Source organism: Callospermophilus lateralis, chromosome 4 (genome assembly GCF_048772815.1).
Source record: "Callospermophilus lateralis isolate mCalLat2 chromosome 4, mCalLat2.hap1, whole genome shotgun sequence".
Lineage (NCBI taxonomy): Eukaryota > Metazoa > Chordata > Mammalia > Rodentia > Sciuridae > Callospermophilus > Callospermophilus lateralis.
The window spans coordinates 52420671-52443695 of record NC_135308.1 but is presented as its reverse complement, the minus strand read 5'-3'; the positions used below and the strand labels follow the sequence as shown (position 1 = coordinate 52443695).

Below are 23025 nucleotides of genomic sequence, written 5' to 3'. Positions count from 1 at the left end.
GGCTACTATTGAGACATGGTTTGTATTTCCAGTCATATTTGTTTATTTTTGTCATTTAACTTGACTTGGTTTTTCTCTTTGATTAGTTTTTCTTTTAGTGCACTACCTCCCTCTGCTGGTTTTTATTATTTTTCGTTTCCTCTTCATGAAATATTTTGCCAAGGATGTTTTTTAGTGCTGGTTTTCTAGCTCTAAATTGTTTAACTTTTTTTTTTATTGTGGAAAGTTTTTATTTTATCTACAAATCTGAAGCTTAGTTTTGCTGGATACAAGATTCTTGATTGGAACCCATTATCTTTCAGAGTTTGAAATATGTTGTTCCAGGATCTTCTAGCTTTCAGGGTCTGTGTTGAAAAATCTGCCATTATCCTAATTGGTTTACCCTTATGTGTAATCTGGATCCTTTCTCTTGTGGCTTTTAAAATTCTCTCCTTATTCTGTATGTCAGACATTTTCATTATAATTTGTCTTAGTGTGCATCTGTTTTGATTTTGCACATTTTGCATCCTGTAGGCTTCTTGTATTTGGATTTCCATTTCATTCTTCATGTCTGGAAAGTTTTCTGATATTATTTCATTGAACAGATTGCTCATTCCTTTGGTTTGGACCTCTATGCCTTCCTCTATCCCCATAACTCTTAAATTTGGTATTTTTATGCTATCCCATATTTTTTAGATGTTCTGCTTGTGGTTTCTTATCATTTTTGCTATGCTGTCTACATTCTTTTCAAGATGATATACTTTGTCTTCATTGTCTGATGTCCTATCTTATAAGTTGTCTACTCTGCTGGTGAAGCTCTCATTTTTGTTTTTAATTTGGCTTATTATTTCTTTCATTTCAAGGATTTCTGCTTTTTTTTTTAACCTCTGTCTCCCTGTAGAGGTGATCTTTTGGTTTTGGATTTGATTATGTAGCTTATCTTCAAAGTGATCTTTTACTGTCTGTATTTGTTGTCTAATGTCTTCTTTGAGATTCCAAAACATCTGAATCATGTGAATCCTGAAATCTTTCTCTGTCATTTTTTTCTGCTGTTTCTGTTAATTCTTCTAATGATGTGTTGTCTTGAATTATTTGTGGTACTTTCTTCCCTTCTCTTTTCATGTTGCTCACATTTCTTTCCCACTCTGTGGGACTGATGTGTTGTTGTGTTTACCCTATAGATTTGTAGTGCTCTTGTGTAGTTCCAAGATCCCTCCTTTGTGGGGAAGGACAATGTTGACATTTCCCAATATCAACAATACACCACCTATGAGTAAATTATTGTTATTAAGACATTTATAGTTAGTCTCATTGTCTAGAAATGTTGGATTCAATTATTATTTAAAATATAATAAGTTGCTTCATAAAAGGTGTACCATTTCTGGCAGCGGACAGGGGATCAGGTGTATGACATTATGTTAAGGGGGAAAGATGTGAGGGTATGGGGTTAATAAAACTTAGAAAATTTGGAGGAGAACTCTAATGAAGAGGGTTATTAGCAGGGGAATAGACAGGAAGCAATTTAGGGTAGACAAGTATGTGGGAGGACAGTAGAAGGCATTAAAACAAACACAAATGTATTTAGAAAATTACAAGAAGTAAAAATATTAGGAGATTGAAAGAGCAAGAGAGGGAGGAAGAAAAATAAAAAGGAAAGAAAGAAAGAGAAAAGAGAGAGAGAAAGAAAAAAGCGGGGCTTATGCAAGTCCTCTATATTATATTATTCTGGTGTCTCAGTTCTTAAAGTTCTATTTCATGCAAAGTTCTTGGTTTCACATATGTTGGGGTTAAGACCAGAGGAGGAAGGGTAAATGAGAAAGGAATAGGATAAAATGGAAGAGAAGGGAAAAAAAAAACCCCAAAACCAAAAAACCATAAAACAAAAAACAAAAAAACAACAACAAAAAACAAAAAACAAACAACAACAATGACAACAACAAAATACTCTTAGAGTTCTTTTCCTCTCTTTCAGTAGGTGGAGTTGTCTATTCCAAGTTTGAGTCTCTGCCCTCAGGGTGGTGTAGGTAACCAGTGTAAGAAGATGTGAGCTCTCCCTCTCTTGCCTGGAGCTTCCCTAATCTTGGCCTCTCTGTGTTGCTCCTGATTTTTAGACCCCTCCCATCTCTTGCTTATCAGGTCTCAGCCTCAGAACCTCTCTGCCCTTGGATCACACCAGGTGGGCAGTACCCTGGTTGCACTGCGTTCCTGTTCAACTGAGAGCTGTTTTTGTGCTGATGGTCACTGTGCTGAGTTATCACAGCTGGGGGGAGGGGGCGTTGGAAACCAGGTACCTATTCAGTCGCAGATCCAGATCTGCGCTGGTAGCCATGCCCACCAAAAGATGGTGAGAAAGGTTTTCCAAGATGGAGTCCGTCTGTTTCCCACCTTGGGGTGTCTGGTGAGGTGGGGTGTCTGGTCAGGTGGGACAGCTGGGATGTCCTCGTGCTGTGGCTAGAACGCAGTTTGGTGACCTGCGTGGGAGCGGAGCGTAGTCTGGAGTTCTGCTGCTCTGCCGAGGTGCTGATTTGGTGTTTCTGCTCTGGCACTTGAGAGCTGCTGTGCCTGTGCTCAAACTGAGGCCTTTGGGACCCGAGTCTGGAGTCTCATTGGAACACAGAGGCTCTGAGTTCTGCTCGGTGCTCGCAGCTCTGGTGGATTCTGCGAAAATCTGCTGTGTGGGGTCCTGTCACATGCTGTGAGATGCTGTATTCCATCAAGGCAAGACCCTGTGGAGAAGCTTTCTTGGAATCATGCACAGAGCAGCCAGAAAAGGTATCTCCTCTACTCCGCCATCTTGGATCTCTCTGATTGTTGTAATCTTATTTCTGCTTTTGCAGTACACACAGGTTTTGGTATGTCATTTCAAAATTTTCATTTACTTCAAGGAATGTTTAAATTTGCTTTTTAATTACTTCCTCATTTCACTGGTTGTTCAGGAGTATATTGTTTAAATTTTCTTGTATTTGTTTTTTTCAAAACTTGTTATTGATTTCTAGTTTTATACTATTCTATCAGAAAAGAAACTCAAAAAAACTCAAAAAATTTCAGTTTTTAAAAATTTACTAGGACTTATTTTGTTTCCCTCTGTTCTGGAGAATGTTCCATACACTAGAGAGAAGAATGTGCATTCTATAATTGTTAGATTAATTATTCTGTAGGTGTCTTTTAGGTCCTTGTTATGGTTTGCTTGTGGGGTGTACCCCAAAAGTTCATGTGTGAGACAATACAAGAAGGTTCAGAGGAGAAATGATTAGGTTATAGCCTTTATCCCAATCAGTGAATCAATCCCTGATGGAATTAACTGGGTGATGACTGGAGGCAGGGGTGTGGCTGGAGGAAGTGGCTCATTAGGGGTGTGGCTGTGGGGTGTATATTGTCTCTCTCTCTGCTTCCTGGTCATCACATGAGCTGCTTCCCTCTGCCACACTCTTGTGCCAGAGCCTTGAGGAATGGTGCTAGCCTTCTATGGACTAAGACATCTGAAACCTTGAGCCCTCAAACAAACTTTTCCTCCTTTAAAATTGTTCTGTTCAGATCTTATAGTTCTAGCAGCGAAAAAGCTGACTAAAACAGTCCATTAACTCTGTTTCTTTGTTGCTTTTCTTTCTGTTCATTACTAAGTGTGGGATGTTGAAGTCCCTTAATTTGATTGTGTTGAAAAGTATTTTTCCCTTTAAGACTATTACTAGTTTATTTATATAGTTGGGTGTTCCAATATTTAGTGCATATGTATTTAGGTTGCTATTTCCTCTTGGTGAATTACCTCTTTTATTATCATAAAATGACCTTCCTGGTCTCGTCTGACTGCTTTTGATTTGTTCCTGTCACATATCTTTCAAAAAGATGCCTTTTGATATAACTACTAATTTCTTATGGATTCACTTTGCATGGGATATCTTATTCCATCCCTTCACTTTCGGTCTGTGTCCTTAAAGATGAAGTGAGTGTCTTGTAAGCATTGTATAGATTTTGTGATATGATACAGTCACTCTATACCTTTTAACCAGGAGAATTTATTCATACTTAAGGTAATTATCTACAGAAAACACATTACTTCTCTGGTTTGTTACTTGTTTTGTAATGTTTTCAAAGTTTTTTTCTTTCTCCCTCTGTTATAGTCTTCCTATAGTGGTTAAGTAATACTCTGTAGTAGTGTGTTTTGATTCCTTGCTAATTATTTTTGGTTTATCTATTATAGATTTTTGCCTTTTGGTTACTATGAAGCTTTCAAAAGATGCCTTTTGATATAACAAGCTATTTTAAAATAATAGCTATTTAACATTAAAAATAATGATAATAAGTGAAAAAGAGAAAAAAATACTAATAGAAAATTCTACACTAAAGGATCTCCTGGGTACAGCACATTTGGTTAGAGGATAATCATACTATTTCTTGAGTTGAATCTGACAACCTTTGACAATTCTTATACCTGGGTATTTATAGTCTTCCTTAAGTTTAAGACAATTTCTGTTATTATTATTTTGAAAAAGCTTTCTATCCCTTTGGTATTCTCAAGTCTGTCTTGAAGCCCATTAACCTTAATATTTTATGTTTTAATATTGTCCCCAAATTTCCATAAGCTTTCTTTATTCCTTTCCTTTTTTTCTTGATTCTCTTTAAAGTAGCCTGTTTTGAGCTTACTGTTTGATTCTGTAATATATATATATATATATATATATATATATATATATATATATATATATATATTTTTTTTTTTTTTTTTCTGTTGTGTTTTTATTTGATTTATTGCACATTGAAATTTAAAGATTTATGTTTTATTTTTAAAAATTACTCAATTGTTAAGCTTCTCTGATAAAGTACAGAGATTTTTTTTAATGTGTATTTTCTAAGTTTGTTGTTTCCGTAGAACAGCTATTTTAAATTATTTTTTTGAGAAACCCCACATATTTGTTGCTATGTTTCTGGCTTATTACTTTGTTCCCTAGGGGACACAATAAGTATGTGCATCTTATTTTGTCTATTAGTTGAAGTTGTGGTTCCCTGAAAGTTCTCGATGTTTGTTGGAATATGATGATGTGCTTTGAAGGATTAGGTGTTTATTACAGTCCTATATTTTTGCTTTGTTTGTGCCTGTCCTTCTAGAAATTCTAAGCAGTTTTTTTCCCTGAACCTTGGTTACGGTTGGTATTTTATGATTAGGTGGTGCCCTAAGTTTGGGTTTGGTAGAAGTTTGCAATTGGTGTGTTGGCCTTTATTGGGTGGATAGTGCCTTATTACTGCCTGGTGGGTGTTGGAGTTCCTGCCCTCCACTAGGTCTCCATCAATACTATCATACCTGCAGCAGCAGGATGTCTAGTTATTGCTTCCCATTCGTCCTCCCTCCCCTTCTCCAATGTGGGATGGCCTTGTTACTGCTGGATAATGTTGAAAGTCATGACATTCCACTAGTGCTTCTCCTGCTTGTAATGAAACATATTTATTCTACCCAGTGAAACTTAAAAAACCAGATCTTTTACTGACATGAGGAGGGAAGGATAGTGGGGCTTCCATACATATTTTACTATGATACTGCCTCGGCAAGGGCAAGTTCAAATATTTTGAAGTACCTAAAGAAGATAGAAACAAAGGCCTACACTTGGACTTTTCTGCTATCAACAGAACTAGGAATTATTTTTCTGTGATGATTTTCTGGAGTACATACATTATTATCTGAAAATTTTGTCCCATTGTTTCCACTTTCCTGATTCTTAAAGTATGGATTTTATTAAGACTTTTGTTTCTGTGCTTGATGATTTTCCAGTTTTTTCAATTTTGGATCTGGGATATGTGAGTCAAAACAAAACTTTTGAAAGTCTTTATTAAAATTTCATTCCCTATCACTTTAGAGTCTTATTGCAGGAGTATGAAAAAAACTACATGGAACTTGGGGAAGAATGATTCAAGAAGAATAAGCAGAAGAATATCTTATATTCACACACAGGGTCAAGAATAATTTGAACAATTTGTTTCCTTATACCATACAAAAGTTAAAAAAAACCCCTTTAAAACAGAGCATGAATGGAAAAATACTTAGACAATTTTTTTTTTTTTTAAAATTCACCAACGTGGAATACTGGCTGTAGACTAAAGGTTGCTCTAGGCTTATATAATGAACCTTAATATAAATTATTAACGAGTCAAAACATTTTCAGATACTTTAACTGGGTCCTAAAACAAAGTTAAAAATATTTAAATAAACAATCATGTACAGTGGTCACCCCACAATATGATCCATAATCTCTTTTGTCTACTGAAAACTTACCAGACATATAAACAAGTAAAAATACCACTTATAATGAGAAGAAAAATCAATAAATTTCTAATGATAATGATAATAGGATTCTCACCGAAAACAAGGCAAGCCAGTAAACAGTAGAAGAACATCATTATCATACTCAAAAGTCTAATGACACAACATATCAATATCACTAGGACACTATGAAGGCAGGCCTAAGACAAAAGTTCATTGCATTGAGCTTATTCACTAAAAGAATAGAAATTAATCAAATAAACAAACTAACATTACATCTCAAAGCCCTATAAAAATGAAGAACAAATCAACACAAAAGCAGTACAAGACAGGAAATAATCAAAATCAGAGCTGATATCAATGAAATGAAACAAAAAAATTCCAAAATATCAATAAAACAAAAGTTTATTCTTTGAAAAAATAAGTAAATTAACAAAGCTAATGAAGAGAAAGAGAAAACTCAAAATTACTAAGATTCATGATAAGAAAGGAAATATCACAATGGACAGTACTGAAATACAGATGATATCAGAAACTATTTTGAAAATCTATACTCCAGTAAAATAGAAAATCATAAAGACATTAACAAATTTCTAGACACATATGACCTACTCAAATTGAATCAGCAAAACATAGAAAATTTAAACAGATAAATTTCAAGTATTGAAATTGATGATTACATCAAAAATCTACCAACAAAAACAATTCCAGGACCAGATGGATTTTCTGCTGATTTCAAAGAAGAAATTACACCGATACTCTTCAAATTATTCTATGAAATAGAAAAGGAGGGAACTCTTTTAAACTGATTGTATGAAACTAGTATTACCCTGACACCAAAACCAGAAAAAGACACATCAAGGAAAGAAAACTTCAGGCTAATATCCTTGATGAACATAGATGCAAAAGTTCTTAATAAAATACCAGCAAATCACATACAGAACCATATTTAAAAGATAGTGTGCCATGATCAAGTGGGGTTCATCCCAGGGATCCAAGGTTGGTTTAACATGTAGAAATTAATAAATGTAATTCACTTCATCAATAGACTTAAAGACAAGAATCACATGATAATCTCAATAGATGTTGAAAAAGCATTTGATAAAACTTAGCATCCATTCATGCTCAAAACACAAGAAAAACTAGGGATGGTAGGAATATACCTGAACATTGTAAAAGTTATATATGGTAAACCCAAAACAAACATCATTCTAAATGGAGACAAATTGAAAACATTCTCTCTAAAAACTGGAACAAGACAAGGATGCCCCCTTTCACCACTTCTATTCAACAAAGTACTTAAAACTCTAGCCAGAGGAATTGTTCAAAAGAAAGATATTAAAGGAATACAAACAGGAAAAGAAGAACTCAAACTATTCCTATTTGCTTATGGCATGATTCTATATTTAGAAGACCTTCCCCCCCAAAAAAAACCCATCAGAAAACATCTAGAATTCAGCAGATTAACAGGATATAAAATTAACACCTATATCAATAATTCAATGGCATTCCTGTACACCACAGATGAATCGGCTGAAAGAGAAATTAGGAAAACAATTCTATTCACAATAGCCTCAAAACAAACAAACAAATAAACAAACAAACAACCCCCCCCAACTTAGGAATCAGTCTAACAAAAGAGGTTGAAAAACTACAGAACATTAAGGAATGAAATAGAAGGTGACCTTAGAATATGGAAAGATCTCTCATGTTCTTGGATAGGCAGAATTAATATTGTCAAAATGACCATCCTATCAAAAGCTCTATCTATACAGATTTAATGCAATTACTATAAAATTCTAATGACTTTCTTCATAGAAGGAGAAAAGCAGTCATGAAATTCATTTGGAAAAATTAGAGGCTCAGCTTAGCCAAAGCAATACTTAGCAAGAAAGCAAAGCAGGAGGCATCACAATGCCAGACTTTAAATTATACTACAGAGGTAGAGTAACAAAAACAACATGGTATGAGCATAAAATAAGACATGCAGACCAATGGAACAGAATAGAAGACACAGAGACAAAACCACATATATACAGTTCCCTCATACTAGATAAAGGCGCCATAAACCTATATTGGAGAAAAGATAGTCTCTTCAACAAATGGTGCTGGGAAAAATGGAAATTAATACATGGCAAAATTAAATTGAACCCCTATCTCTCACCCTGTATAAAACTCAACTCAAAGTGGTTGAAGAGCTTAGGCATTAGAACAGAGACACTGTACCTACTGGAAGCAAATGTAGGCCAACTCTCCATCATGTCAGTTTAGAACTTATTTCCTCAACAAGACTCCTAAAGCACAAGAAGTAAAATCAGGAAACAATAAATGGGATGGTATCAAACTGAAAGAGGATAAAATGAAGAATGTGAAGAGAGAGCATACAGAATGGGGGAAAATCTTTGTCATCTGCACCTCAGATAGGCCATTAATCTCCAGGATATATAAAGAACTCAAAAAACTTAACATCAAAAAAACCCCCAGATAATCCAATCAATAAATGGGCAAAGGAACTGAACAGTTACTTCACAGAAGAAATATAAATGGTCAACAAATATATGAGAAATGTTCAACATCTCTAGCAATTGGAGAAATGCAAATTAGAACTACACTGAGATTCCATCTTACTCCAGTCCAAATGTTAATTATCAAGAATACAAGCAAGTGTTGGCAAGGATGTGGGGGAAAAGGTTCACTCGTGTGTTGCTGGTGGGACTGCAAATTGATGCAAAGACTCTGGAAAGCAGTATGGAGATTCCTCAGAAAATTTGGAATGGGACCACCATTTGACCCAGTTATCGCACTCCTTGTATATACCCAAAGGATTTAAAATCAGCATACTACAGTGATGCAGTCACATCAATGTTTATAACAGCTCAATTCACAATAGCTAAGCTATGGAACTAACCTAGGTGCCCTTCAACAGATGAACGAATAAACAAAATAGTATATATACCCGATGGAATATTACTCAGCTATAAAGAAAAATGGAATTATGGCATTTGCCAGTAAATGTATGGAACTGGATGCTATCATGCTAAGTGAAATAAGCCAATACCAAGAAACCAAAGGCTAAATATTTTTTCTGATATGTGGATGCTAATATACATTAATAGTGGGATGATGGAAGAATAGAAGTTCATTGCACTAGACAAAGGGGAACAGAGGGAAAGGAGTGGGAATGGGAATAGGAAAGACAGTAGAATGAATCAGACATAACTTTCCTATGTTCTTACATGAATACCTGACCAGTGAAACTCCACATCATATACAAACACAAGAATGGGACCCTAAATAGAAGAAGTTATACTCCATGTATGTATAATATGTCAAAGTACACTCTACTATCATGTATCTAAAAAGAACAAATAAAAAGGAAGGTATACTAAAAGAGAAAAAACAAAATTGTGGACTCTTAAAAAATGTCTACATGGAATTCTATATTCTACAAAACCAAATTATTCAAAAAATGCCTGGGAAAATATAGACTGCTTCATATAAGAATCTGAAAGAATTCATCATAGCTGACTTATAGTTTAAGAAACTTGTTAAAGAAATCCCCCAGGGAGAAGTAAATGTATATGAAGGAAAGAAGAACACCACAAAGAGTAAATTTTTTGATATTCGTAAAACATGTTTTATTATTTAGCATGATTTTCAAGGAGAATTTTCTTCTCAAGGCAAAAGTAATAATGATATGTTTTGGGGTTTATAACAAATATAGAAGTAAAATTTAACACAACAATATCATAAGGACTGAGAGCACGGAAACAGAAAGGTATTATCAATGTTTTTTATTCAAAATAGTAACTTGAAGTTATGTTAAAGATAAATAGTGTTAAATCTAAATCCACCATGAAAAAGTAGATATAAATAGTAAACAAATAAATCAACGAGAGTCATAAAAAGGTACTTAATCAGAAAGAGTATAAAAGAGGAGCAAAAAGAAGGAATAAATTGAAAAAATTGCAATAATCCCATCTTTTATGTGTGGCCTAAACACAATACTGAATTTAAAAAGTGAGACTTCACTATATTCTGCTGATATAAACCCCATTTTAAAAAACAAAATGATGACAAAATGTATACCATGCAAATAAAAGTAAAGTTGGAGTAATTTATTATTATCAGGTGAAGATGTCAAAGATAAGAATTTATTAAGGATACTGATGTTTATTTAGTAATAATGTTAATTCATCAAAAGGATATAAACATTGTGAAAATTTAAGGAGCTATTGTGAACAATCTAATGACAAACAATTTGGCTACTTAGTTGAAATGAACAACTTTCTTCAAAGACACATACTCTGCTCATTGAAGAAGAAATAGCTTACCCTTTTATCCATATACTTAGTAGAAAATCTTGAATTAAAAACCTTTTAAGAAGAAAATTACAGGTACAGAAAGCTAAGCATTTGAGGAGGAAATAATATCATGTTTATATAAAAAACTCTTCCAGAAAATTGAAAAGGGGAAAAACACTTCCTAATGATTGATTTTATGTTGCCAGAATTACCTTGATATGAACACTAGGCAACACTGGAAAAAAAAGAGACAAATTTTCTTTCATATACATGCAAAATAATAGATAAAACAGTAGCAAAACAAATAATATATAAAAAACATTCTATATCTTGACTGAGTGATTTATCCCAGGAATATGATTAATTAAAAATTAAAAATCAATGAATATAAGCCAACCTACTAGCACACTACAAAATACAAACCATATGATCATCTCAATATATACACTGATAATGCATTTGACACATCCTAACATTCATGTCATGTAAAAACTTTCAACAAATTAGGAATAGAGGGGCTAGGGATGTGGCTCAAGTGATAGTACCCTCACCTAGCATGCATGAGGCACTGGGTTCAATTCTCAGCACCACATAAAAATAAAATAAAGATATTGTGTCTACCTAAAACTAAAAAAATAAATATTTTTTAAAAATTAGGAATAGAGCAGAGTTTGTTTAGTCTGAGAAAGGTCATATACAAATACCCTACTATTACAACATGGTTAAATGGTAAAAAAAAAAAATCGAATGTTATGACTCAGAACAAGACAAGGATATTTGCTTTTACCATTTGTATTCAGAATTTTACTAGAGATTTTAGCCTGTTCAATAAGACAAGAAAATAAAAAGAATTAGGATTGGAAATTAAAGAACAAAAATTTCTCTTTATGTAGATTGTGATTTTCTATCTAAAAAACTCAGTCTATAAAAATCTACTATAACTAATAGGTGAGTTTAGCAAGTTTGCCTATTTTAAAGTTAACATACAAAAATTCTTGTTTTTGTATTCTAGCACTAAAACATTTCTGAATTAAAACAAACTGTATGTATTAGCACTAAAGACATGATAGAAAGCTGAAGCAAAATGGGAATGATTTGTATACAAAAACATATAAAATACTGCTGAAAGAAATCAAAGAAGACCTAAGTAAATGGAGAGATATATTGTGTTTTTCTTTTGAATTGAAGATTTTAGCAATATTAAGGGGAATGCATTCTGATGAGTTCCAATAAACAGCCCAGCAATATATTTTGTAAAGTGCCGAGAAGCTGATTCTATAATTTATTCAAAAAGTCAAAATGGATATAGTTAAAGCATATACATGCAAAATAATAGATAAAACAATAGCAAAACAAATAATATATAAAAGAACAAATCTTGGGATTGCAACACTATTTGATTTAAATAGTTTAAAAAATATTTATTTTTTAGTCGTAGTTGGACACAATACCTTTATTTCACTTATTTATTTTATGTGGTGCTGAGGATTGAACCCAGGATCTCGCAGGTGCAAGGCAAGTGCTCTACTCCTGAGCTACAACCCCATCCCATAGTTTTTATGAAGCTATAATAATTAAGGTACTGTGGTATAGGGAAGAGGACAGACTATATTTATCTATATAAGGTCAAACGATCTTTGACACAAGTTAAAAAGAAAACAATGAGATGGAGAAAGCATACTCTTTCCAATAATTGTTACTGAATAATTCATAATTTATCTGAAAAAATAAATGAACCTCCTTCATATCTCATGGCATATACAGTAATTAACTCCAAATGAATGATAGACACAAACACAATTTAAACTATGAGTCTTTTATAAAAAAGAACATGCGGGAATGTTTAAACTTTTTTTTCATGTCATGTAAAAAACTTTCAACAAATTAGGAATAGACCAAATATGTCATTCACAAAATAAGAAAAATCCTAAGTTTATCTTCATCAAGTTTTTACTTTTTGAATAATATTGCTAAGGTGTGAAATGCCAGAGTAATATTAGCCAGATGACAGAATATGTGGTTCTTCAGCTTCACCCATCTACACACAAACCCATCTAGCAACTGTTCGTATGAAGTATTACCCTGAATACCCCAAGATGTGTGTCTGAAGCTAATATACCAACTTGGGATCACAGAGCTGAGAAAAGTCACAATTAAATAGTAAGAGAAAGAGTTCTGTTGGACTTGCCACCCTTTTTCAAGATGGCAAAGCATCACTCACAGAGAATTCTCTTAGACTCACAATTCTGTAGTTGGGATAGTAAATTTTAGAGGTAAAGATTCAGTTTCTCCACCATTCCTGGGCTCACCTCAGGAAATCTTGGGGCACCTGAGAGGACTAGGTGCCAGAGGTCAGTTAGAAACAACAAGGATGGGGCTCACAATAAATAGCTTGCAAATCTTGATACTCTGCATTCTGGCCAACAGAGATGGTAGCCAACAATACCATGCTTCAGTAAATAGTTGCCTGTGGAGCCAAAGCAATGGTGGGGTCTGTGATCACTGGTGCTTTTGATCCTGCGGGAAGGATTTCAAGTGAGTCTCACATATTTTCAGGCAGGAGTATTTATTAGAAAAATGGAGAATAAAGATGTTCAGGAGAGACCAAACAGGTCATGTCAGGGGGTGGTGACATGGGCCTTACAGAGTCATGGTTTTTAAAAGACTGAACTTGGGGGCTGGGGTGGTGGCTCAGCAGTGGAGCGCTTGCCTAGCATGTGTGAGGCACTGCACCACGTATAAATAAATAAAATAAAGATTCATTGACAACTAAAAAATATTTAAGAAAAAAAAATACTGACCTTGGAAGCTCTCCCTCCTCTGAAATTGGAAGATGCAGATGATGGATGCAAATGATGGCTCCAGAACGTCCTGATCCCTTTGACTTGATAAGAAAGGCTCCCTGGACTTGGAAGAAGTTAAAACCTTTGAAATTCCTGGAAGTGAAAACAGCGTGAAACCTGTTAACTTTTGTCTTTTGTTCTAATGCATCCCTTCCCCTTTCTAAAAACTTTCTTCCTCCCAGAGGGTTTAGGGATGGCACTTTTGAAACAATGACTATATTTTTTTCATCTTTCTTCAAAGTTAATTTTGAATAAAATCCCTTTCCTACCAATTCGACTTTGAATATGTTTGGAGCAGAGAGTGTTGTGGCTTATCTTCCTTACTCCTCAGGCCCATATTTGAACTGTCTGGTAACAGTTTCTTTTGTTTCTGCCTGCTTTGATAAAATTCTCTGTTATGAACTATGAATTGTCTTTGATGCACATGTCTGACTTCCTCCCTGTAAGTTATTACCCTTTACTGTCCTTCCCCCTGCCCTCCTACTTGTGACTGACTTGCCTAACAGAAAATCCTAAAGATTTCAGAAGAAAACTATTCAATCTAATAAATGAACTCAGTAAACTTGCAAGATACAAAATCAATATAGAAAACTTAGTATCATTTTTATACACTAATAGTGAATTAGCTTAATAGGAAATTTGGAAAGCTATTCAATTTACAATAGCTTCAAGAAAAAAAATGCTTAGGAGTAAATTTAACAAGATGGTGGAAGATACCTATTCTAAAACTATAAAGCATTGTTAAAAGAAATTAAAGAAGACAAAAATAAACAGAAATTTACCCCTGTTAATTAATTAAAAGAATTACTGTTGTTAAAGTGTCATACTATCTAAAGTGATCTGCATATTCTGTGGAATCCTTAACAAAATGCCAATGACATTCTTCACAGACAAGAACAAACAGTCCTATTATTCCCACAAAATGACAAAAGACCCCAAATATCAAATATTGATCCAAAAGAACAAAACTGGAGGCATCACAAGTCAGAGGCATCACAAGTCAATATTGACCCAAAAGAACAAAGTTGGAGCCACCAGTAACCCATTTGAAAATATAATGCAAAGCTGTATAATCAAAACAGCACGCATGGCTCTATGATGATGGAATGGAGGAAACAGGTCTCTAAGAGTAAATTAAATTAGCAGTTTTGAAGTATGGAAAAAGAAAAAAAAGCAGGTAGGCAATTCAGTGTGCTAGTATCCAAAAGAAAGCAAAAAAAAAAAAAATGGTTTTTAGAATAGGAAAAAAAAAAATAAGCAACAGATGGTGACAGTGCCAGTCATGCTATGGCTCAGTAAGGGAAGGGAAGTACTGCTCACTCAAGAAGACACTTTCCCACTGGGCTTAACAATAGGACCAAATAATAAACTCAGAAAAATTAGGCTGTACTTATTGGGTAGAAAGCCTGGGAGTCCCTGGCTGGAGAGGGAACTAGTGATCCCTAACAAAGTTAGGTAAGTAGCCCTAGCACAGCTGGTTGAAACTGGCAAAACACGGTCATCTTGAAAGGACTCATTGATCAGACCTCAAATTCTTTCAGCTGGTCACTCATTATTTTTCAGAAATTACTATTTTTTCCATTGATTTTATTTGCACCTGTTTTTTTTTTTTTTTCGGTCCTGTACTTAGCATACTTGACTTGCTGAATCCCAAGGCCAACTTAGGCTATACTTTTCTATGTATCAATGAGTAACCAAACCTACCCCCAATCTGAGAATTGAAGAGAGACTGAGAGCCTGTTGTGGCTCTGCAGAGAGGAGAAGAAAGGGTGCTTTCATCTAAAATTGGTAGATGGGTCTGTGGAATAAAGAGCGGTTGACAGGACTGGGGATGTGCCTCAAGTAGTAGCGTGCTCGCCAGGCATGTGTGCGGCCGGGGTTCGATCCTCAGCACCACATACAAAGATGTTGTGTCCACCGAAAACTAAAAAATAAATATTAAAAATTCTCTCTCTCTCTTAAAAAAAAGAAGTAGTTGACAGGTGTCAGGGATTTGGGTCTGGAGAGATCAGACTGAAAGTACCAACTCCCCAGCACCCAAGCATAGCACATGGACAGGGACTCCAGGAATGAGAAGTGCAGTTCAAGACAGGTCAGTCTAAAGATAAAGCAGACAAAGGAGCTGGCTAATTTTCCCAACAAGATGCACTCTCACCTCAAAACACAACAACAAGGCCATTGTGAAAGAGGAAAGCAGTTTACCCCAACCCTCTCAAGGAGGAGCATAGGCAAGAAGAGGTTAAACTCTGCATATACACACACACTTAACAAATTCATCAGGGTGAATGGGAGCTGGAATTAAAAGACATTTACATTTTAACATCTTCCTTACATCTGTCAAACAACAGAAAAGACTGTTTTTCAAATGCTTAAGCAAAAATAAAAGTGAATCTTTGAATTATTAGTGCATGAACTGACTTATATTAACTTAGTCTTTCTTCTATACTATTATACTCCATCAATCTCATCTTCTGAAGCCAATCCAATCTAATCTTCCCATTTTACCTCTGCCTCCCTTCCTTCCCCACCCTTTTCCTTTCAAATGTCTAATTTCTTTCCTTTTCTCTATTTTCTTATATTATTAGTATATGATTACTAATAATTTCAGCCTATATTATATTACTCCTCATCCATGTTCCTCCTGGGTTAATACAATTATAGAGATCATTAGTAATTACATACATAATATGTGTTGATAATATGATTAATTTTAAATTACTACTGCTAATTTCAGCACTCTCTTCATTCAAAGAGGTATTGGGGGTTGGAAGTGACACTTGGATTATGTTGAGCCTACATGTTGAAGCAAGGTATACTGAAAGCATAGGACTTATTATGAAAAAGTTAAAAACTTACCAAAGACTTACTCATAAAAGAGGAAGAAGAGGCAAACAAGGCTCCCTCTACAATTTACAATCCTCAACCTAGGGAGTTCACATATAAGGAAAGAGATGAATTAAGAGGGAAAATACACGTACTTAACCACTGAGCCACATCCCCAGTCTATTTTTATTTTGAGATAGGTTCTTGCTAAGTTGCTGAGAGACACATTAGTTGCTGGGGCTGGCTTTGAACTAAGGAGCCTCCTGCCTAAGAGCAACTCTGATTATAGGTGTGCGCCACTGTATCCAGCTGTAAGCCTATTTCAATGAAGAGATAAGAGATCCTGAGAAGAAGTCAACCCAGAACTCTTGGAAATGAAAGATACAATAAATAAAAAAAAATTCAGTTGAAAGTATCATTGACATTAGTTTATGTAGAATACAGAACTTCAGACCTCAAAGACAGTGTATATAAACTTGAACTCATAAACTCTGTGTGTGTGTGTGTGTGTGTGTATGTGTGTGTGTGTGTGTGTGTGTGTGAGAGAGAGAGAGAGAGAGAGAGAGAGAGAGAGAGAGAGACAGTGAGAGATACCATGATTGACTATACGAGAACACTAGGACATAACAAAACAAAAAGTTATTGGAATTTAAGAGGACATGGAGATACAGGCTAATGGCATTGATTACATTTTTAATGAAATAATGAAAAATTTTAAAATTTTATTTACTTTTTAAATAAGAAAAATTTTCAAACCTTAGGAAAGAGACATCTACACACATGTGGCATATAAGAACCCAAATGGAAAAATAAAAGACAGAACCTTTTCAAGACATGTCAATAATCAAAATACCTAATAGAGAATAAGGATAGAATTTTAAAATCTACAAGAGAAAAATGTCAGGTCTGTTAGAAGTAAACCAATAAGACTCACTTCTGACTTCTCAGCTCAGAGTCTAAAATCCAGCAGGGCTTAGCATGGAATAATTCAAGCTCTGAAAGAAAACAATTGCCATCCAAGATTGTTAGATCCAGCAAAGCTATCAATCAGAATTGAAGAAGAAGTAAAAATCTTGCACAATAACTGTAAAGTAAAGGAATTCATGATCATCAGGCCAGCACTACAGAAGAACTCAAAAAGCTAACCCAAGTTCCTGAATACACAAAGCTCATTTGAAGAACCCAAACAGAGAAAGGTCACTAGAAAAACAATAAGGCAAGTGAAAATTAAGACCAAATTAAATCTGTGAAACTAACCAAATGACAGAAAGTAATAAATTCTTATCCATAATAATTCTCAACCCCCCAATTAAAAGTCATAGCCTTGCAGATTGAATTAAAAATAAGATCCAACTATGTGCTGTTTACAAGAGGTTCATCCACAAGTTGAAAATAAAAGAATGGAAGAAGATATTCCATGCAAATGAATCAAGCAGGAGTAGATAAACAATTTAATGTTATATCTCAGGCCCCTGGAAAAGTAGGAACAAACTAGTTCCAAAACTAGTAGAAGACAGAAAATAACACTAGAGCTCTCTTTATGGAGAAGATAAACAAGATCAATAAACACTTAGCCAAACTTAACAGAGAGAAGACCCCAATCAACAAAGTAAGTAGATGAAAATGGAGATATATGAAAAAGCAGATTTCAAGCAAAAATTAATCATTAGAGTCAAGAAGTTCTCTACATACTGATAAAGAGAACAATCCCAAAAAAATATGATAGTAAAGATATATACCCCAAATGTCAGAGCAGCTAATTTCATAAAACAAACACTTCATCACATAAACTCTCAGGTGGACTCCAGTAAAATAATATTGGGTGATTTCAACTTACCTATCACCAAGAGACAAGTCATCCAGACATAAAGTCAGTAAAGAATTCAGACCTAAGCATTACTATATATCAAATGGACTTAATTAAGCACAGGAACCTTCTCCAAAATAGACGATATTTTAGTTCACAAAGCAAATCTTAGCAAATACAAGGAAATCAGTATAATCCCTTTCATCTTACCAGTTCACAATGGAATGGTGTTAGAAATAGACAGCAAGAAAAAAATAATTGAGACCAAATACATAAGGAGATTGAACAATACTATTCTGGATGAGAAATGGATCATGGAAGAAATGAGAGGAGAAATCAGAATCAAAGAAGAATAGTGATACAACATACCAAAATCTCTGGGTCACTCTGAAGGCAGTTCTCAGAGGAAAGTTGATAACTTTAAGTTCCTACAATTTTTTTTTAAAAGATCCCAAATAAACAATTGGATGTTATATCACTGGCTCCTAGAAAAGCAGGATCAAACCAGTAGAAGACAGAAAATAGCACTAGAGCTGTCCTTAATGAGAAGATAAACAAGATCAATAAACATTTAGCCAAAGTTAACAAAGAGAAGACCCAGATCAACAAAATAAGAGATGAAAAGGAGAAATCACCACAGACATTTCTGAAAACCAGAGGATCATTAGAGATTATTTTGGAAAATTTATATTCTAATAAACTTGAAAATTTAAATGATATTGACAAATTTCTAGACACAAGACTCATCTAAATTAAATCAAAAGACATAGAAAACCTAAACAGATCAATATTAATTAATGGGTGCCTTGGAAAGCTGGTTCCCAGGGGTAAATGTGGGTTGATGAGGCCACATAGCTGGTTTGCAAGCCAGGCCATCTGAACTGTTGGGGGTTTCCATCCTGCTGTTTCACAGCTTCCCCCCCACCCCCCGCCCACAGGTGTGTGATGATACTGTGCAGCAGGAACCTCAGTGGGGGAGAGCACAATGTAGATAGACTGCTACATTCTTTCTGTGGTACAATGCGGGTATAGGGATTCCCCAGAAATACCCTAAAGTTGACTTGGAGACTTTGAAAGCTGTAGGTTTCTCCAGTATCAAATACTTCAGGTGTCCTTAGCATGACTGGGGACTCTTGGGGGACTTTAATTGTACTTTTTCCTGCTGAGAGTAATATCTCTTGACTCAGAATTGCCCTTGACTGGAGAGATGGAATGATAGATATTTTGCACTTAGCCACTTTTTAATGAGTCCATTGTGGGTCTCTGCTTGGCAACATCTCTGCCACATTCCCACTGTACTCTGCCAGAATATATTTGTGTTTTCTTTGTTTTGGGCTTTTTATTGTGGAGTGAAATATACCAGGTACCTGAACTTGGCCATCTGACTGACATCCTATATGCATTAATTTTTGTGAGATTTGCACAAAAGGAATTTATTCCATTAGAAATATACAAGTATAGTACAATCATTCTGTTTGAACTTAGTACCACTTTTGAGATCTCAATATTATTTTACTGTAGAAGCATTTCACAGATCTACAATTAGTATGGTCCTAGAATAGATGATATGCAAGGAGAATGATTAGCAATAGTTTATTATGATCTCTGTTCTGTAAAAGCTTACAATCTGATTTGAGTAAATCCTGCAGTAGGCATAATGGATATAGTAAAATTAATGTTGGAAGATATAATTATCTTCCTGTTTACAATTTATAGGAGAGACGGGGAGGATTATAGAAAGATCAAATTTAATGCTAAGTGAAAGTTTGAAGGCAGAGTTGGGCCTATTTAATTCAGTAGGTAGAGAAAGAAGGTGGAAAAGCATTCCAGGTTTTAAAAACAATGTGATTAGTGTCATGAAAAAAAATAATGTAGTTCTTTCAGAGTATGCAATTTATAGTTAGATATGGGGCTGAACCTCAGAAGGAGTGAAAGGAAACAAGAAACATTGAATAAGTAAAATAGTAGATCTTGATAACAGATTTGATATGGAGTGGGCACATCAAGGGATGGCAGTATGAAGTAAAAATAAATATTACTGATCTCATAATAAGTGTGTATAGTTTTAGTGGAAATCTTAAGAAGAGATGGATTTGTTAAAGTATCTTTTGGAGGAACTACTTTGGATAAGAAAATGTAATAATTATACACTAAAATGCAAAACTAATGTTGGGTCTTAGGAGTTAATACTTAGAAACAGTGTTGGGGGTGGGTGGGTAGGTATAAACAATATCAGAGAGATGGAATAGAGGTTGTAATGGGATGATAAGGCAATTGAGAAGAGAAGAATTGAGTACCAAGCTTCTTTACACACATCCTGTCATATTTAAGTGGGTGGAAACTCTAAAGATGGCAGAATATATGTGGAACATCTACATCTTAGTGGCTGAGAGAATGCCTCTGGAATTTTTAAGTTCAAATCTTTCAGTAGCACTTATTAATCATGCCACCTGTAGAGAGTTACTTTTTCCATCAGATGTTTAATGCAGATACAGATATTATCAATTTCAGTGGTTTGTTTTGAATGTTAAATGGAATAATTCATGTAAAGCACGTAGACTAATATTATGTGATCATTACATGGATTTGTCCCCAAAACTGAAAAATTATGTTTAGCTGAGAAATAATATGGTCATTCCTGTGAGAAACTGTTGAACTTTTGTACAAGAGAGTGACACATTTTTATCCATACATTAAAACTTTTTGTCATTATCATTCAAGAAATTTTTAAAATACTATTTGAACCAGAGATTTAGTAATCTTAACCAGATGTGATGAGTATAGTAAAGATCTAAAAACCTATTATCTGTTACATATGTTTTTGAAATTAAGAGTATTTAGTCCAGTATATATTCAAATTTTGAACCAGTTAAGGACATATTGAAGGACTGTACTTCACTTCACTTTAGACTAGGATTTTATAAACTACAGAGTTAAGTAAGCAGGAAGATTCACATTTAACTCACTCATTAAAATTATAAATGTATATTTATTTATTTAGCTATAGAGATTATTCAAGTTATGTGGGAGCAACATTTCCCGGAAAGATGTGTGTTACTCCTTATTCTGCGGGAATTATACTGGTATGTAATAATTTAATCTTTTAAAAAATTAACACATTAAAAATTATCCAGAATAATAGCATATTTTATATAGTTTACATTTAGAAACTGCATTTCTTTTCTATCACTATTAAAACTTTGAAGTGTGTGGAGGGAAGAATATTTTGTAGAACAAGGATCATGTTGCAATTAGCTATATTTGGAATTCAAAGTGAGAATAAAAATATCATAAATACACATGCATTCCTCAACATATAGGCAAGTGCATCATGAAAAAATATCCATCCATAAGGAGCTTTTTATAGCCCAAATAAATTTTTGCTTATAAACATAAAATTGGATAAACATTGCCATAGATAAAATAGTTTAAAAATCAAATGCAACAAATAAAAACTGAAATATAAATCATTTAAAATGTTTCAGACAGTATTTAAAAGAAACTTCTATATGTATTTTAAATATTTATAGTATATTTAAATGTGTCTTATATACAAATCACTGGTGAAATCAAATGCATTATTGAAGGTCATCTAGCTCTCTTAGCCATTTTCTTATATCACAAATTCTTTGGAAAACAAACAAATTTAAGTCCTACATATTTTTAAAAATTATACACAGTTTTTATTAGCCATGCCACATATGTTAAGTATATTTGGGAATGTATAACAAAATTTCTATAATCTGGCATTTTACTATCCTGGCAGAGGTAACCTCTATTAATATTTGAATGATATATATACCTTATTGTGTTTTCCTCTCTATATATTCTCTTTTAAAAAGGGAATTGCAGCACAAATTTCTATTTCTGATGTTTATTTTTATGGATGTAATGCATGCACATGGTAATTAAAAGCAAAAACTAAGTATAAAGAGCAAGAACTGGTAGCGAAGCTCTGTCCTTTATACCTTCCATGTAGTCCTATTTAAGAATTAAGAGGCTCCTGAAGATGGCAGATTAGAGGCACTTAGCAATGCTCCATGAGATTGAACCCCCCCCCCCAACAGGTGTGCAGCTGCATGTTGAGGTAGGGGGGCTATAGGAAGGTGCTTGAGTGCAACTATATAGAGTGTCAGTGACCAGATGAAACCCAGAAATATGAGGTTTTAGGGTGAAGAGAGAGAGAGAGAGAGAGAGAGAGAGAGAGAGAGAGAGAGAGAGAGAGATATCTATCTCACCTGGAGAGAGAGATCTCACTTGGTAGGGGAGGGAAAGATATAGAAGTCAAAGAGATGTGCATAATTGCATTTTGGTACTGATCCTGGGAGGACCACATTCATGGGCAGTGGATTATGCAAGACCTGTAGAGGGTTGGTTGCATCATTCTATGAGTGAAGTTCTCAGGGGAGCCCTGGATCCAGATGCACAGCAGAGATCTCTCTTGAGCAGATATAACTCAACAAATTCCAAAGATCTGATTGGAACTAAACCCCAGTCACTAGAACTTCCATTTAGAATTCTGTATCAGCTCCGCCGTGGTTTTTCCAGACAAAGCTTGACTGTACTTCCCATTTGATCATCCCACCTTATACTAGTGAAAAGGGAAGCTGAGAGCTATTATAACCAGCTTTGGTTCTAGGCCACTCCAGCTGGCAGCTTGGTGAACAACAAAAAAAAGAGGAAGGGTTTAACAACCCCCAGCCCTCCCTCAATCTTAGGGGTACATGGTCCAAAACCAAGCAAAAGGGCCTGAACATTTATTCTTATTAACAGTTTTGACCACCTCAGCAGATATCATTCCTTCATTATTTCTGTGTTCTTGATGTGCTGATTGGTTTGTCACACAGACATACACACACACACACACACACACACAGAAACAGAAACACACACACAGAAAACAAAAAAATTACAAATAGGTGATAAAAGTGATAAAAATGAAATGTATATGCTGATAAATACATATCATATGCATTTTCACACACACATATATGTGTATATATGCTGAAATGCTGATAT

At 34.5% G+C, this 23025-nt stretch overlaps 1 protein-coding gene across 1 annotated transcript in view; it reads left to right on the top strand.

Moving 5' to 3' along the window:
- LOC143398246 (disintegrin and metalloproteinase domain-containing protein 32-like) overlaps nt 1-23025 on the top strand; it is a 134348-nt gene that overhangs the window by 45511 nt on the left and 65812 nt on the right. Inside the window, exon 11 of the mRNA XM_076855276.1 lies at nt 21008-21089. Coding sequence (XP_076711391.1) covers nt 21008-21089 — 82 coding nt within the window. The remainder of the gene's footprint in view (nt 1-21007; nt 21090-23025) is intronic.